General features: G+C 32.2%; 1 protein-coding gene across 8 annotated transcripts in view; it reads right to left on the bottom strand.

Annotated features, from left to right (window-relative positions):
* Window positions 1-1,767: 1,767 nt before the first annotated feature.
* The window catches only part of Aldh-III (Aldehyde dehydrogenase type III), a 42,734-nt gene continuing 26,528 nt past the window's right edge, over window positions 1,768-17,973 (bottom strand). For 3 of the 8 annotated variants that reach the window (XM_017611537.1, XM_017611567.1, XM_017611573.1), the window contains 9 exons: window positions 10,717-10,897; window positions 10,218-10,439; window positions 9,973-10,136; window positions 9,249-9,479; window positions 8,958-9,155; window positions 5,816-5,931; window positions 2,903-3,038; window positions 2,672-2,822; window positions 1,773-2,484 (listed from right to left, as the gene is read on the bottom strand). In XM_017611537.1, the coding sequence (XP_017467026.1) occupies window positions 2,455-2,484; window positions 2,672-2,822; window positions 2,903-3,038; window positions 5,816-5,931; window positions 8,958-9,155; window positions 9,249-9,479; window positions 9,973-10,136; window positions 10,218-10,439; window positions 10,717-10,897 (1,429 nt within the window). In that variant the 3' untranslated portion in view covers window positions 1,773-2,454. Of the gene's footprint in view, window positions 2,485-2,671; window positions 2,823-2,902; window positions 3,039-5,815; window positions 5,932-7,282; window positions 7,426-7,498; window positions 7,615-8,957; window positions 9,156-9,248; window positions 9,480-9,972; window positions 10,137-10,217; window positions 10,440-10,716; window positions 10,898-17,973 lie in introns of those variants that run through there. The other 5 variants (XR_001846962.1, XM_017611557.1, XM_017611552.1 and 2 more) reach the window with 5 other exon arrangements.

Here is a 17,973-nt window from a genome sequence, read left to right as displayed (position 1 = left end):
GACGGACGGACAGACAGTCACCGCTTAATCGATTTCTCTTTTCATTCTGATCATTTATGTATACATTTGTCTATATCTATCTCGATTCGTTTTGCCTGTTACAAACAACCGTTATGTGAACAAAGTTATAATACCCTTGTGCACAAGTGCGCTCGGGTATAAAAACAATAGTAATTATATTAAAAGGAAAGGAAAAATAAAAGAAAAGGTGTTAGTTTGACGTATATGTACTTTAACAGAAACATGTTTATATTCAAGTATTTTTGTATTGGTTTTTAACCGGAAAAAAAAAAAAAATATAAAGACTATAAATAAATAATGCTTGTTGATCTTTGTTACGCTCGTTGTTATAAAAAAAAAGAAAGGAAGAGAAATCTAAAATTACTGTATGGTACAAATCTAATGTGAAACATGCAACAGCTTATTGTATTGTATCGGTTGCTAATTAACATGTTCATGAATTTTTAAATTTGTGTAGCTCATATAGAGCGGAAAGAACCTTTTATTATTTACAAAAGGCTTAGCTAGTGACAGTAAATTTTAAAGAGTACTTTTAATAAGAATAAGTATTTGAATCAGACTGGTAGCTTTTAGTAGGTGTACACAGTACATTAGTTTTAAGTTTTCACTTGTCATTTGAAGTTCCCTGTAGTCATAATTCTTTTCATTGTAATGTTATATTGTGATCGCAATTATGCTAAAGCAATTTGTATGTTTAGTATTTTATTGTTGGTTTTTGTATGTGAGTCATCCTGCGCGCTTTTTCTTCGGGGATTTCGGATCTTCTGTGGAATCAGTTCATCGGGTATCCGCTCACTTATGCTGTCAACAAATCTAAGTTATTGGGATAACACGGCGGTGTAGGGATCAGGAGTGATTCACTTTTCTTTACTTTTACATTTGGCATTTGGTATTAGGGGACTCCCTTAAACTAATAAAGTCTTAATAGTTGCGTAAATTGACTGTTTGACATATCAACCAGGATTTTGTGATGCCTGACATCCTTGAATCATGATGGACGCTAGCAAATAAAAGAGGTTTGTAAAGGTATTTTTAATAAAATGTTAAGTTAAAATATATTTATGTTGCTTAATATAGCAGAAAAACGTGATCCCGGTGGCACAGAGAAGAAACATAACTTCCTTGAAATGTGAGAATAACAAGCACAAAAAATTTGACGGCTAATAATCTGAGATTTACCTGTGTAAACGGGGTGATTAAAAAACGAGCTTTGATTGAGATAATATTTATATGTGAACATACTTTAATTATTGCATTACGACTGCTTACTACTACCAAATTATAATCGATAATTTTTTTATTATCGAAATCGGCTGTAGTATAAACACAAAAACATCATCAGTCGATAGGAATGCAACATCAGATTGAGCGGAAACGGAAATGAGAACGTATTTAAATAACTTTTTCAAAGATTGCTTTTGTAAATATAAAACAAATTTTAACGGTATTTGTGTGTTTGAGAAACTTGACGCAGTATGTTTCATGAGTAACAGTTTATACCGAGTACTTTCCACAAAATTTCAGCTGGCAATTTGCTATTTTATTTAAATGCCATCAGCGCTCGGTATTAGATTTTAGGTGAAAGCAAACAAACCATTTACATAATTCCGTGTGGCAAAACAAACTGCACCCAAAGAAGCTCTTCTACTAGCAGTTCGACTATATTAAGTCTTTAACTAATTTGTATCCACTTTCTAATAACCGCATACATATTATCTAACATCAAGTAAAATAGAAAGCAAATTATAAAATTTTATTTATTTTTATTACATATAAAATAAGTTTACAATATATATTAAATAACATTTTTAGAAAAACATATATGTATGTACATATTTCAAGTCAACGACCTGCTTATTTCACATTCAGCATTTGATAGTATAACTAAGTTTTCTTAATGAACAATCATTTCTTATCGTTACCACTCTGCAAAAGGATAATAAAAATATTTGTAAGTAAATACAATTTATATATGTATGTATGCGATAAATTTTAGCTCTACTTTTAGGATTTATGCATTTAGCGCAAATACAAAACAAAAACTTCCACAGATTGTGTTTTATGTAGTATTTTATGTTTGCAAATACATTTTAGTTTTTAATAGATTTTTATAGGTTATATTTAATTAATGAATAAATGTGTACTAAGTTGATATAGAAAGGATTTTCGTGAATTAAGGTGCAAACTATAGCTTATTGAGTAATTATAAGTATATTAATGTGCTGGAGCGCCTTGTAAAAAACATAGACACAGTTGTATACATGTATGTACCAGTTTAAGACACCACCACGATGAGATGCTGATCATCGAAAAGCCCACTCGTACATAAATATGTATGTATATATATAAGCAAAACCATCAAAGCTTGTATGGTGAATGTGTTGATCAATATAATGCATGTACATATATAAATCGGCCATAGGAAGAGCAATATTATCGTGAAAATAATTTTCCTTTTATCGCCTGGATACGTTTATGTTTGTATTTTTTTTTTTTTTTGTTTGTTTTTTGTATGAGCATATTGCATGTATAGTATATTGCGCGCATGTGCAAGTGAATGTTTACCGTTTATCATAATGTTAAACCAAAAATCAAATGTAAATATATGTAAGTGTTTGGGTAGATATTAAAAGATTTTTTTTTAAATTACCTGTAAATAATGAGTAAAAAGTACTGTGATGCCAATACCCAGTCCCACGGCTAATAAATGTGACAGGTATATTTTCGGAAAGGGTCGACGTTTGCGCAGCAGAAAACCCAATAGCGAAGATTTACGATCTGAATAAGGCGGATAACGACCACTAAAATATAAGGAAAATACATACATATGTACATATATTGTAAGTTTTTAATTGTAATACGTATCGTTTATTGTACTTACGATGCTAAGAGTTCGCCCAATGGGTTCAAATCCTTTCCAAGGCACGATTTCTTATGTGTGAATGTTTCAAATCCATATTTACCGTGATAGCGTCCCATGCCACTAGATCCAACGCCGCCAAAAGGCAATGTATCGACTTTTGTAGGAAAACATTTTTATTAGTTTTTTTTTTTTGCGTGATAGAGATTTGTCAATAACATTGAGAGTAAATTTACATTAATAATTGTTGGTGGTGGAAGCTTCGTCAAATATACAAATATTTTAAAAATGCTTATTAATAATAAAAATATAATAATACTTAGACTGCGGATGTTTTCTGCATAAACTATAAAATAAATATTTGAAATTTTCATGTGTTACATACTTTTAGGCTTCGTTTTCTGGATAAAAATCTGCAGTCTAATAATAACAATAGTTATTAAAATAATAAAAATAAAATTTCACTGTGAATCGTAAGTGGGAAATTTTGATAAGCTTTTATGCATATTTAATTACTTGTAAAATAATAAGACATATTTTTGAACATATTCTGCCTTATCCTGAGTTTTGCCCGAACAAAAAAAAAATCACCCGAAAATTTTTATTCCGCCCATAGTAAATACATGGAAACCAAACGTGAAAAGTGAACCGGTTCGGGAAAATTAAACTCATGATAAGGCTGATTGTCTAAGTATATCTACATATGTATATTGAATAAAAAGGTTACATTACTGCAGAAGAAAAAGCATGCAATCAAAAGAAGCATTAATCATGCGCCTCAATTATTAAAAAGTTAAGGGTGAGCAAGGTTTATAAAAAAGCATAAATAGTAAAATTTATTAGGTATTATGGTTGTATAAATTGTAGTTTGATTCATTTAACGAAATAATGTGTAACAAAATTGTGCATATGTATGTAGTTGTCATCGTTATAAAAGGCCCTGTACCAAAATACATTACCAAGAAACTTTAAATTACATTTGTATGGCGCTATTCATTAAAAATTAAGCAGGTTTAATAATAATAATAATAGATTGGCGCTTACACATATGTTAGTGTTTGGCCGAGCTTCTCCTCCGACTTGTGGCGTGCGCCTTGATGTTGTCACACAAAGCGGAGGGACCTACAGTTTTACGTCGGCTCCGAACGGCGATTGTATTTTTATGAGAAGCTGTTTTTCATGGCAGAAATAGACTCGGAGGTTTTTGCGATGTTGCTTTGACCAGGGCTTGAACCCAGGTGCTGATGAGTGAAAGCGTGCACTGCTTACCACTAAACCACAGCGGCCGACAAGCAAGTTTAAAAACTTTATAAAGTTACGTTTTCGCAGATATAATAGAACCACATTATGTAGGAGTATTAAATTATATCTGCCCTTTGTAATACCATTTAAGGGTTAGGGGATGAGTCAAATCGAAATGGGGGTGCTAACAATAAAGTTTCAACAGAAGTGAGAATTAAGGTGTTAACCACCTCAACGTGATTTTGAGCATGGATTTCAAACGGACAATGACCGACGCATTGCTCAGCCGTAAGAGCTTTTTAGACCGACTGCGCGATCTACCTGAGGCCAGAAGAACTTAACCCCTTTGCATGCCAAGTTTTTTTACTTAACGCTCGCATTTTTATTTTGCAAACAGCTTTCTTTTATCTGTGCGAACACCTTTGAAGCCACAATAAACAAAACTTGTTTTTAATCTGTTATCGATGTTGGTCCGGACATGGTATAAGGATGCAGATATCGCCGCTAGCCCTTTAATATTGTATAACAATGCCTTACTTTTTAGTTATTATTTATTTTTATTCGATGCCGAAAGTCTCATTTAACAAGTGATTTTTAATCAAAAAACAAAACCGACTTCAATTCAATATATAAAAATTTAATATTATCGTAAATGTCTTCGTGATCCGATTAAAAAAAGAATTATAGAAATCGGTTAAGGTGGTCCAAAGTTAGATATAAAAACAAACAAACAAAAAAATCCGACGAATTGATAACTCCTTTTTGTGAAGTCGGTTAAAAACTAAAGGCATTTTTTTTTCGTTATGACGCATACATACATATTTTTTTGTTAGTTTAAATACTAAATAGTTTCTTTATGCATTAATCTAATAATGTACAAATGCATACGTGTTAGATGGCAAATTTGTGGTGCTATTATGTATGGCGACTGGAGTCTAGTTGCTGGTCAGAGCTACCAGTATCGTATTATTATTATGTATAGTGGTTAATCTCAGAATACAGAAAGCGCAGACAACATCCAAATTAACTTCCTTGACATATACATTTAGAAGTAATTTCAATTTTGCTCCAATGTGTTTAAAAATTTACGTAAACAAATAACAAAATCGTCATAAATCGGAAACAGAAAATTACAACATAGAATAATAGTAATGTTGGAATTGTAATATATTATTTGATTATTTGTAGGGTTGCATTTTATAATTAGTTTATGCCATTACAGCGTCTGAATGTCGTTTTTTATTTTATTTTGGTCGTAAATGAAATTATATCCCGGGATCACGAGGCCTTGATCCTGGGATCGACTATTAGTCGCCATACATAATAGGGCCATTAGTAAATTAAGAAAACTTTAAATTTTTGCCAGAATTGCTTCGTTTGCGTGGCCGGTTAAAAGTTCAAAAACAAAATTTTGACTTACAATCCATATTGGTAAAATTTTGCGCAACACTGATATTTTATCAAAAATTTTCAACAAAATAGTGCAAATTTAAACAATGTGTGCTATAAGTAGATATTAAAAAAAATGCTAACTGAACGATGTGTGCTTTTGCCGAATTAAACGCGTACAATTAAAACAATTTAGATTTGCATTTCATGAACAGAATACATATTTCCAAATCTGTAATATGAAGTATATACTTATGAAAATATTAAAAAAAGTGTGCAAATATTTTACACATATGTAAATACCTCCACAATGCATTATAGTTTCATTGCTGGAAAATCCGCCGCTGGTTGTGTTTTGTTTGAATTCTTTAACTACTTTAGAATTATTTGAGAAAACGTAGATCACTAAGGGCTTCTCCCTAATTAACAAAAATGCATATACATATATTTTACTTTTTATTGGATGTAATACATACATCAACAACATGAGTACTAATACATACATACATGTACATATAAAATGTAATGAGCAGATTTTCACACACCTACATATGTACATATATAAGTATGTACATATGTACATATATAAGTATGTATGTACATATGTGAGTGGATTTAATGGTCTGATATTGATGGCAAATTTTTTAAATTTTGGCCAAAAAAAATGAGAACATATGTATGTACCTACATATGTATGCGCATGAGTAGATATGTATATGTTACCGGCCAAACCCGATCTTAAGACAAACTAGTTTTTCCTGGGCGAAACTAGTTCTATCTAGATCCGATACATCCGTCTAACGAGAAATTAAGTTGGACGCAACAATATTGTGGACTGCATAGTTGGAGTTGGACTGATGAGGGCGCTTACGCGGAAAGGAGTTCTACTCAAAAATACTGTGGTGCCTGATCTAGTTTAGCCTAGTCAAAACTAGTTTGTCATAAGATCGAGTTTGGCCGGTAACATATACAAATCGTATAACGTACACGAGTAAGACTACGCTCAATTAGCAATATGATTGTAACAAAAATAAAAAAATTGTCTCTATCTCTATTTCTATCTCTTTCTCTCTATCTCTCTGTCCCTCTATCTCTCTATTGCTCTACCTCTCTATCCCTCTATCCCTCTACCTCTCTCTATCTCTATTTCTCTACCTCTCTATCCCTCTATCCCTCTATCTCTCTATCTCTCTATCTTTATCTTTATCTTTATCTTTATCTTTATCTTTATCTTTATCTTTATCTTTATCTTTATCTTTATCTTTATCTTTATCTTTATCTTTATGAGTATCTTCATTTTTATCTTTATTTTCTTCCCTCGCTGTCTCCGCTTTCCTCCTTTCTCGTGGCGTTCTCGTTTAACGTAATCGTCACCGAAATCGACTAAGAATCGCTACTTCAAAAATAAAACCAGTAAAACTGAAGTTGGGAATCACTAGCGTCGTGTTGTGTTCACATCTAATCAGCCATACATTTATAATTTTTTCTATTTAAAAGACATATGCATTTTATGGTTGAGTTTGAGGTCGGGAGGATAGCAATACATATGTATGTACATACAATACACACATGACTAGTTACCTATCGTCAGATTTAAAGTTCACACAAATTTAGTATCACCAACTCCAATTAAAATTCGATTTTTTTTGGTTCAAATATGTACAAGCATTCACTCTTATTGTAAATAACCCAAGCACCAGATACATACATATGTACAAATAATTAGCATTTAAGAAATACATATGTAAAAAGTAAACAAAATATATTTACAAATTATTTGCAGATAGGAGTAGCCCGCGCCAACACCACTTTGTCTATGGGAATTTTACAACTGTACAAATTAATGGGAGCATAAACGGGCAGTTCAATAAGAGGCATTGATTGCAAAAACAATGCGCTGGTGCAAGTAGACACTATTAAGGGTCGGGACAATAAGTCGGTGTATATTTGCATTTTTTTACTTCAATATGTACAGTCTTTGCTTACCAGCATAATGCATTATAGTTTCATTCATACACATTCCGCCCGATTGGATGTCACGTTTAAATAAATTTTGTACCGCAGCGTCCGCTGTGAATATATACGCGCAAAGTGGTGCTTCTCTGTGTACGTTTTTGTGTAAATTTGTGTGTTAAATTGTGTATTATTTTTTTTTTATAAACAATGAGTTTTTTTTAGACGCACACAAATGTTGAGACATGGATGTAATAAACGAAAAATAATAAATGAGAAGAAAAAATGAATTAAATACATCAAATACAAAAATAAACAGGGACCATAAAGTTGTGATCTTTATAATAAAAATTATGAACTAACCGTAAAAATTGGATGTATATTATTCCTATCAAATTTAATTGTAATTTTATGATTTTTACTTTTTCAATTAAAAAATAAACATTATTTTTGGATTTTTTATACAATCATCTCATAACCGTTATTTTCAGATTTAAGTTTTTAGATCATAAAGCATTTTAAATTATCGAAAAAATAAAAGTCAAAGTTTTACAATTATTCTTGGTTTAAAAAGAAAAATTATTTGGAACTTAATATTTTCGGTCCCTGGTAAAAAAGTAAGAGTAACCTTGGTTTTTACTTAGCGCATTGAGAATCGTACACCCAGTTTTGGAAAATTTTTATGAAACAACATATGGTTGGAAATTTTGAGCATTTTTAAACGCGATAGATAGGCGACAGCGTTGATGCAGTCCTGCTGCTAATACATACATACTCGAAATTTATACAGATCAGGGGAATTAAAGAAAATAAATGAAAGTAAAATTGAATGAATTAAAAAAAAAAAAAACAGATTAAAACTCTACCGGCTGTGGGACTCAAACCCACGACCTCGCGGTTCGTTAATCCGCATTACTATCGTCAAAGAATAAAATTTTGATCGGATCCGGATTAACCTTGACATTTGTCTATGCTTTAATACGCATTGCAATTGTTTATTTATTATAAAAGTTAGGCTATAGTGGCTACTCTCATCCAGATCCCGGATGGATGTGAGATTTTAAGCGGCTAATGTCGAAATAGCAATTAATCGCGTTTAAACAAATTAATTTGTTTACCTTTCCAAACCGTTTTGGGTGTACGTTATCATATAAATCACAAATAAAAATCGTCACCTGAAATGCAAAATAACGTAACAACATCGTCACTGAAATCCAAAAAGTCGTAACTTATAAAAAATTCAAAATTAACTTTTTGATTGCTATAATGGATTTCATCGAATTACTACTCCCCACATCGATTTATAAACAAAATAAAATTGTCACGACTTTTTCCATTTCAGTGACTATGTTGTTACGTTATTTTGCATTTCAGGTGACGAAATAAAAAACATTTGAATTTGATGCAATCACAAAAAATTTGTGCAATTTAACAATGCTGATACATAAAAAATTTTCAACACTATTCCGTTGCCATTCTTTGCGCATTTTACCTGGAATTGATGAATTTAATTGCATCGTAGGCATTTTCTACTGTGAAAATTGGCAAAAGCGGTCCGAATATTTCCTCTTGCATAATGGGGTCGTCAGTTTTGACATCAGTTAGTATGGTTGGCTCAATATATCGTTCAGAAGCATCATAATTTCCACCGACAGCAACCTTGCCGCTCTTCATCAGTCCAAGTAAGCGTCTAAAATAAGCAAAAGTATTAGCCAAAACGCTAGAGAAACTATACGCCATATCTCAAGTAATGTATGTAATTCTATTTGCATGTAATATTTACTGAAAATTATTATGATTAATAATACGACTGAGATCCGGACTGCTTTTGATATCCTCGCCATACCACTCTTTGAGCACTTCTTTTGCCTCGGCAATGAACTTATCTTGGATTTCCTTCGAGCACAGCACATAATCGGGCGCAATGCACGTTTGACCACAATTGATAAGTTTACCCCAAAGTATGCGTTTAGCAGCTGTGCGCAATTCAACTGATTTGTCAATATAGCAGGGACTACAATTAGGCGGGAGTTATGAAATAAATAAAATAAGAAATGAAAATTTATTATTGTAGCAAATATGTATGTACATACATATGCGTGAATGTATAAGTATTAGACCACGTAAAAAAATTAAAATTCTGCAATGCCACCGCCATCGTACTCAGATTTTAGAATTTGCTATAGTAATGATCCTCCATAAATATCCCCTCTCTACGATAATTCTAAGAGATCGCGCACCGAGCGTTCATTTTTCCCATAGGAATTACACGTAAGAAAATGAGTTATTCTCTTTTGATGTCAATACAATTTTCTGGGATTAATCAAAACGCTCGAAACTATATAAGAACACATTGATTACATGCCATTTGAGTATTATGCATGCTCAGATTCCTTAAATTCCGAAAGTATCCTATAGCAAATACCAAAATCTGAGTCCGATGGCGGTCGCATTGCAGGATTTTTTTATTATTTTTTCTTTGACGTTGTCTAATAAGTATATTATACCTTTTGCCGCCCAATTCTAAAGTTACTGGCGTTAGATACTTATTGGCAGCGGCATGTATTATTTTACCCACTCTTGTGGAGCCAGTGTAGAAAATGTAGTCAAAACGTTGTTTCAACAATTCAGCGGTTTCCGTGGGTCCCCCACATACAACTGGATAGCAATCCTGTTTCAGATGGACATGGTATGTTTAAAATAAAATTAAAAGTAGTTATTTTTTATTGAAATTGTTCAGCGTGTGACTTACATTGTCTAAATATTTTGGTACCATTTCTGTAACGAATTTAGCACAGTTGGTGGAAATTTCACTTGGCTTAATTACGACGCAATTTCCTGCAGCTATAGCCGATGCCACTGGCACAAGTAGCAGTTGTAGTGGATAATTCCATGCACCAATCACTAGAACTACACCATAGGGATCATTGAAGATCTGTACATCGTCCAGTAAATTCACCAACGATTTTTCAGGCTGTCAAGATATTGAAATAAGAATATATACATTTATTAATCATTATGCTGGATTTCCACTAGGCATTAAATGGCAAACATGACAAATGACAAAGTCGGGTATTAAAAAATAATCGTGTCATAACATTAAAAACAAATAGGCATTAAGTTCATTTCCACATGTCATTTTTTTAAAAGGCATACATTTTTTTTTTTTTGTAATTTCAATGCCTAGTGAAAATTCGGCATTAGGTGTTAAAAAAAATTATGCATAAATAATAAAGTTCGCGTGTACTCACTGTTTCGGGTTTTACCCAATCATTAAGGTTATATAATATGTGTTTGATATCGTTCTTGAGAAATTCTGTTTCAACAACTAAACTTTCTTGCTTGGGGCGTCGCAAGTCTGCATCCAGTGCTTGAATCATTTCAGTTTCATGGTCCTCATACATCTTTAAAAGGCTCTCTAACTGTTTACGCCTGCAAAAAAAAAGTCAAGAAAAACGCCAATTAGCACAATAGTAACAAATATAAGTTTTAATGATGAATGATTGTATCAATAACTGATATTCTCAACTCCCTAAACACATAATATTTACAAATAATTTTTAAGCAAAAAAAAAAACCGACTTCAATTCTCATATAACAAAAAATATATATATATATCTCATGATCCAATGATCGGATCTAAACCAGATTAGTATGGGACCACCTCTGAGATACTACCTTACCGATGCAAAAAGAATTATCGAAATCGGTTGACGTGGTCCAAAGTTATGAGGTAATACACATACATACATAAAACAAAAAATATATATATATATAAAATAAAATAAATATTCTGACGAATGATAACCCCCTCCTTTTTTGGAGTCGCTTAAAAATTGTAACAGACCGATGTCTGTACATTATACACAATTAAGAAAATTAATATGAGGGCAAGGGGGAGGGGGGTTGGTGGTGGTCTTTATCAGAGCAACAGAAGCCAAATCAACCATTTTTACAATTTTTGTCTAATACATGGAATCGAATGCAGTATTCACCGATGTATTACTTTACTATAGGTCCAACTTAAAATATAGAAGAAAAAAATTTGAGAGTTTGAAAATTTCAATTTAAGTAAATTAATAAGATAAAGTAAATATTGCAATATGGCTGTCACAAGAAAGAGCTTTACTGGCCAACCAGGCATGTAGCAAGAGCTGTCAAAAGCTCTACGCTGCCCACAATAGGTTCGTTCGCGTAGCTGTTAATTGTTCATGTTTAACCAAAACTTACAAGTTTTTGCGTTCGCGTACGCAAAAAACTTGCAAAGTAGGGGAAATTGAGAGAGCAAAGTGATATTTCATTCAGATATATTTTGCCAACAGCAATTTGCCAACAGGAAAACAGCTGATCAATAACAGCTGGTTGGCATTTACGCAAATCACAAAATTGAATTTGATGATTTGGAAGTTAAAAATTACAAAATGCGACTAATTAAACTTGTAAGAAATAAGTAGTTATTTGTTTAATCAATAAACTGTGTCAGTATAACACTTTGCGATGACTTTTCGTACGTTTTAAATTTTACACTTTTGTATGTAAACAAAAATTATATCAGCTGTTCGTCTAACTTGCAAGTTTCTGCAAATTTTCTGTTCGCGTACTATTTTGGATATTTCTCTCTTGTGAGCGAACAGATGACATTTCGCCGGAATTTGGCAGTTGGTTGGTTTCTGCTGGAGATTTTAAACGAACGCACCTAATATGTAGCTGTGGTTGTGGTGTATTATTAGGTGCGTTCGTTTAAAATCTCCAACAGAAACCAACCAACTGCCAAATTCCGGCGAAATGTCATCTGTTCGCTCACAAGAGAGAAATATCCAAAATAGTACGCGAACAGAAAATTTGCAGAAACTTGCAAGTTAGACGAACAGCTGATATAATTTTTGTTTACATACAAAAGTGTAAAATTTAAAACGTACGAAAAGTCATCGCAAAGTGTTATACTGACACAGTTTATTGATTAAACAAATAACTACTTATTTCTTACAAGTTTAATTAGTCGCATTTTGTAATTTTTATCTTCCAAACCATCAAATTAAATTTTGTGATTTGCGTAAATGCCAACCAGCTGTTTTTGATCAGCTGTTTCCCTGTTGGCAAATTGCTGTTGGCAAAAATTTTTCCAACAGAAACTAACAGCTTCCCCTCAAAATGAAATGTCACTTTGCTCTCTCAATTTCCCCTACTTTGCAAGTTTTTTGCGTACGCGAACGCAAAAACCTGTAAGTTTTGGTTAAACATGAACAATTAACAGCTACGCGAACGAACCTATTGCTGATGTAGCTAGCTTGTGGCTGTGGTACTACATTCTGGTTAGCCGGTTAAGAAGGCTTACTGCCGAAAATATTTATGAGGGGGTTGACGCCTGTTGAATATTTTATTCATTTAAATTGAGAAAATAAATTAAATATTACACAACCCGTATTTAACTAAAGACGTTGAAGAAAGTTTACTGTCGAAAATATTTTTGAAGCGGGTTGGCACCTATTTGAAAAATTTAATTCAGTTAAATTGATAACATAAGGTAAATATTTAAGTAGTACACCTTATACATAAAATTTCCAACAAAAAGCCGATACTTTACCTACTTTCATTAAAAACCAAGAATGCTCACTGAGAGAAAAATCAACTAAAAATTGGTTAATATTACCAAATTGAAACTTGAAAAGGAAACAACGTGATTTTTGGTTAATAATAAGAATGCCTTGGTTGATATTTTCAACAATGATTTGGTAATATTAACCACTTTTGCTTAAATTAACCAAACTCTTGTGGTTGTTAATTTTTTCGTTTGAGTACGCTTATGTTCTGCACTTCACAGATGCTTTTTCATAATTCGGAGATACAAAGCAAAAATTTGTATAATCATTTTAACACGTTGCCTCTGATGGGATAAGCAAATAACAGCAATCATCTCTACACACTCAGCTACAGCCACTTTAAAAACGTGTCTTTAAATGTTCAAACTGAATCAATTCGTCGTTTAATTTGGTTTAGATGCTTTTTCGTAATTAAGAAAAACCAAAAACAGAAAAAAATATATAAAAATTATGTGTTGCCGCTGACGGCATTCATACTCGAACCCAACGTACATATGTACGGAAGCCAAAAAATAACAGAAAGCGCCTCTGCACGTTCAGCCACTGCCGGACCGACGAATTTTTTTTTCAAATATTCAACTTGAATCACATTTCTTACAATCGGTGTATTAACCATGAAAAAAAAAACAATAACTTGGTTAAAAAAACCATTGTACATTTGGCTCAGTGCTTCATAAATCGAAAATTTGAGCGCGTTGAGCACTCCATAATATTTTCTTTTTATTTCAAAATTCCGACTTTACTTCTATTTTTGTACCACTCTAATGTACACAGATATGCACATACTTATTTTGTTTGTTTGTTGTAGGTAAGGTGGTAAATACATACCATTCTAATATATGTACATGCATACATATGTATGTACATATGTACCTAAAGAACAATTTTTATAATGTGGAAGACTTAAATAAACAATAAATTTAAAAATTTATAATTGCCAACGGGGATACCTGTTTTCATACATTTATTTTGTGAGAAAAAATTAATAAAATTGTTAATGCATCTTTTGTTTGACCAGACAAATGGAAATAACCTTTTATGCACTCCCGAAATGCTAAAGATGTTCAACTTGTAGATGCTCATTCAGACTATACAACTCTAAGCACAAATGTGGTTAACAAAAGCGAAGATTGTCGAAATCGTTTGGTAGGGGGTAGAGGAGCAGCTTTCCGATGACGCGACTTAAAAATTTTAAATAAGCAGAGAAAAAAAAATGCAAGCATCCATACAGACAAAAATGAATACTGATAAAAAAGATGTTTGAAAACGGTATCTCACAACGGTATCTCACAGCAGCGATGTTAAGTAGCGAAAAGCCAAGGTCAATGTTATGTTTTTATAACAATACATGTGCAGATAAATAAAAATTTAACAAAAAAAAAAAAAAAAAACAAATCGATTAACATATACTACAAAAGAAACTGATAAATGTGTATGTATGAGCTTGGTTGGAGTCATATTAAATTTAACGTATGTATGTATGTATGTAAACTGAACTCAACCTTTGGAAGCGTACTTTGGGAGCGAGTGTAATTAAAAATAAACACTACTCCAAATACTTAATAGGAAATTTGGTATTTATTTAAAATATTTATTTATGCTCGGTCGAAAAATATTCAAATGTTCCTTTTTGTATGGTATGTACTAGATAGCGCATACATATGTATGCACATATGTATGTACATGCATACATATCGTTACCTTAATTTAGAAAAGCCCTAACTCATTTTCTTTCGAAATTCAGCACTGTACAAAAGTCGGTACATTATCCACTAAGGGCCTAAAAGAATTCAAAACCAACTACTACATCCATCAAGTAGTTTCAGTGTTTTTTAATAACCAGTCTTTTTAAGAAAATTGCATTTGATTGACTTAAGTTTTTATAAAGTTTTATAACTAGTTTATAAGGAAACGAAAATGTTAGATGGGGCCTTTCTGTATTAAGGAAACCATATTTACATATGCATGTTTTTAAAGAAAGAATTTAGAAAAACTTTGAATGAGATATTTACAAAAAGTGTGATACAGTAAAACTCGCTTAGCTTGAATCGAAAGAATTCAAAAAAAAGGTTCGACTTATAGAGACTTGCGAGTATATTTGGCTTTATAATTGCTATTGGCACACGAATTAAAGATTTGTTTGCAAAAGGCAAACTCTCTCAGCATCGAAAATTGTCTCTCTAGATTCTAGATTCCAGAACCATGCAAGAATATTTCACCAGGTAATGAGTTATGGGCAGTGTTGCCAGAATTTTTACAGCAATCCATCTAAATAGACTCAAAAAGGCTAAAAAAGTAAAAGAAATTATCCAAATGTTTTATTAGTTTTTTTTTTCACAAAAAACAGCCATCCAATAACAAATTAAAGGTTATTTGCATGATGCAAAAAATAAGGTAATTAGAATAAACAACTTTTTGATTAAAAAAGCCGATTTTTGTCAATATTATTGTGGCTTATTAGCATTTTTATTTTTAATAATGTTATTGAGCTTTGTACCACGATTATGTTTAGTCTGCTATAACTTCTACCGCTAACATATAGCTCCCATAGAACTGATTGATCAGATAGGAGATTTTGTGTTATAACTTCTCCACTTAGGCAGCTAAGTGCATGCAATTTTTCACTCCCTTCACTTACAATCAATAGAGAGATTACAGCGAAAATCATCAAGATCGGACTACTATGTATAAGTTATAGCTCCCATTTAACTGATTGTTCGGATATGAGGGTTTGCTTCAAAGCTCCCTTATTTTGAATGAGAAGACTGTAAAATTGTGTGAGAAACTTTAAGATTTGGTGTCCCATAAAGTATATTTCCCATACAAATGATTGTCCAGATATGAGCTTTTGTTATATTACTTCTTCATTTATATAGCCAAGCTCCTGAAACTTTATGAGCTATTTACTTATTAATCATACAATATTTGCTGATAAAAGCATGACGATCGGCCCACTATTACTCAAATCTCTTATGCAACTCATTGTTTAGATATGGGGTTTTGCTTTAAAACTCCTTAATGTAGATACCTAAAACCCTGAAATGCTGTGAGCTATTAATTTTCAATAGCAAAATGTCTACTAAGTTGAGAAATTCAGTCAATACATGGTTGCAAGAACCGTAATACGCATTTTACATCTTTTAATGACGCATTTTATGCTTTTCTCATGTAAAAAAGTATTGGAAATTAAAAATTTTACTTTCGAAGGTAATTTTTAAAGTAATGGTAATTTCATGGTACGCATCGGGCCTATCGCTGAGCACTTGTAAAAATATAAACGCGTTTCCTCGAAACCACTTTTTTTTTACTCTGTTGGTGAAAACGCTACGTCTTGACAATTGCACGGATCGATTTGAAATTTTAACAGTAGCTTCCCAAATATATACAGTGACGAGCAAAACTGTAACATGGTTTAACACTTTTTGTTTCAACCACCGCTTTATTTCCAAGTTCTAACGACTTTCATACTTTTGCTGTATATTCTTGTTGGTACATCCCTACTCCCTCTCTCATAATGATTTGAAGTCAATACAACAACAATAAAAANTTTGTAGAGGTACGTTACCGTTTTTAAATGGAATATAAGTTTTTTTTATAAGCAATAATTTACGGCTGGCCTTTTTGCAAAAATTCGACTTTTGTTCAAAAGTGTACCACTTCTATTCCTATAGCCACTAGTATGTAGGTTATTAATCTGTTAGGTTCTTATTTCCAGCTCCTCTACGTTCCGAGACATGTTTTCGCCCGTTTTGGTATTTAAAAAAGTCGTGTACATCTTCATGATTTACAGTTTTACATGCAGATGCACATACATACATATCTGTGTTCATATGTAATAGTTGCTTATGTCGAAAGGCTGGCTTTAGTATAATGCGGCATTCGCAGCATTGCGAATGACTTACTAGTGCCGAGCCGTTGAAGAACCTTTGGCAAATAGACGAGCGAATAATAGTTCCGATACTAGCAAGTCAATATTCTTATTAAGTCTCATCAAAAAAACGCCTTGTCATTTAAAGGATAAAGGCAAAGCCGCACTATACATACGAAAACAGATATGTAATTATGCTATATATTATATTACACATACATACATACATACGCACATAAATCATTTCGATTCTAATAATCATATTCATCATCATTACTTCTAACGCACCTAGTATTTATATGTCAATAAATACTCGTACTAAAATTTAATAGTTTAGTATCTACGCACACGCATAGTTTGTACATACATATATACAAAAACAAATATAACTGAGTATAAAAATACGTTTGTGTGTATGTATGTACGTTCTTGCATCAATCGTGCCTTTTTTTTCCAAAGTTTCTGAAAATCTTGAAAACATTAATTGCAAACCTTGAGCAAGAGATGCGGCAGTGTAGAATGACAACAAAAATAACAAGAACAAAAAGCAGCACACAACATTCTATAATACTTCCGTTAGTTAGGTTTGAAATGCGAAATCTCTGCTAATTCACGCTGACTGATTTAATTATTATCGAATATCTTGAAAATAATTTTGGTCAAAATTTTGAGTTTTTTTTTTGTTTTAAGTTAAGCAAATTTGTACTAAACATTCATATGTACATAAATAGAGGCGTGAGTAAGAAATCCGTAACGAAGCAAATATTTTTGCTTATACATAGCACTTTGCAAAAAGTATAAAGACAACACAGTTGGAGTTGGTTATTTCAGTTTTTGACTAATAAGGGCACCCATCTCAACTTATTTGAAGTTTTCAAGAAATTTATTGCTTTCACATTTACATACTTAGATATCGTCGTTGAAAATATAAAACCGCGTATAAAGATAAACCCTCGCATGTGAGGTTTCCAAAATTTGATAGGATAGGCTAAAACTTGCCTTATTTCAAAACGGTTCTCTCCTTTATCCCTAATTATCTC

This window comes from Rhagoletis zephyria, unplaced genomic scaffold (assembly GCF_001687245.7).
Source record: "Rhagoletis zephyria isolate East Lansing unplaced genomic scaffold, Rhagoletis_zephyria_1.1 Rzeph_scaffold_00013, whole genome shotgun sequence".
NCBI lineage: Eukaryota > Metazoa > Arthropoda > Insecta > Diptera > Tephritidae > Rhagoletis > Rhagoletis zephyria.
Note: the sequence above shows the minus strand (reverse complement) of the source record. Positions and strands in the feature narration are given on the sequence as shown.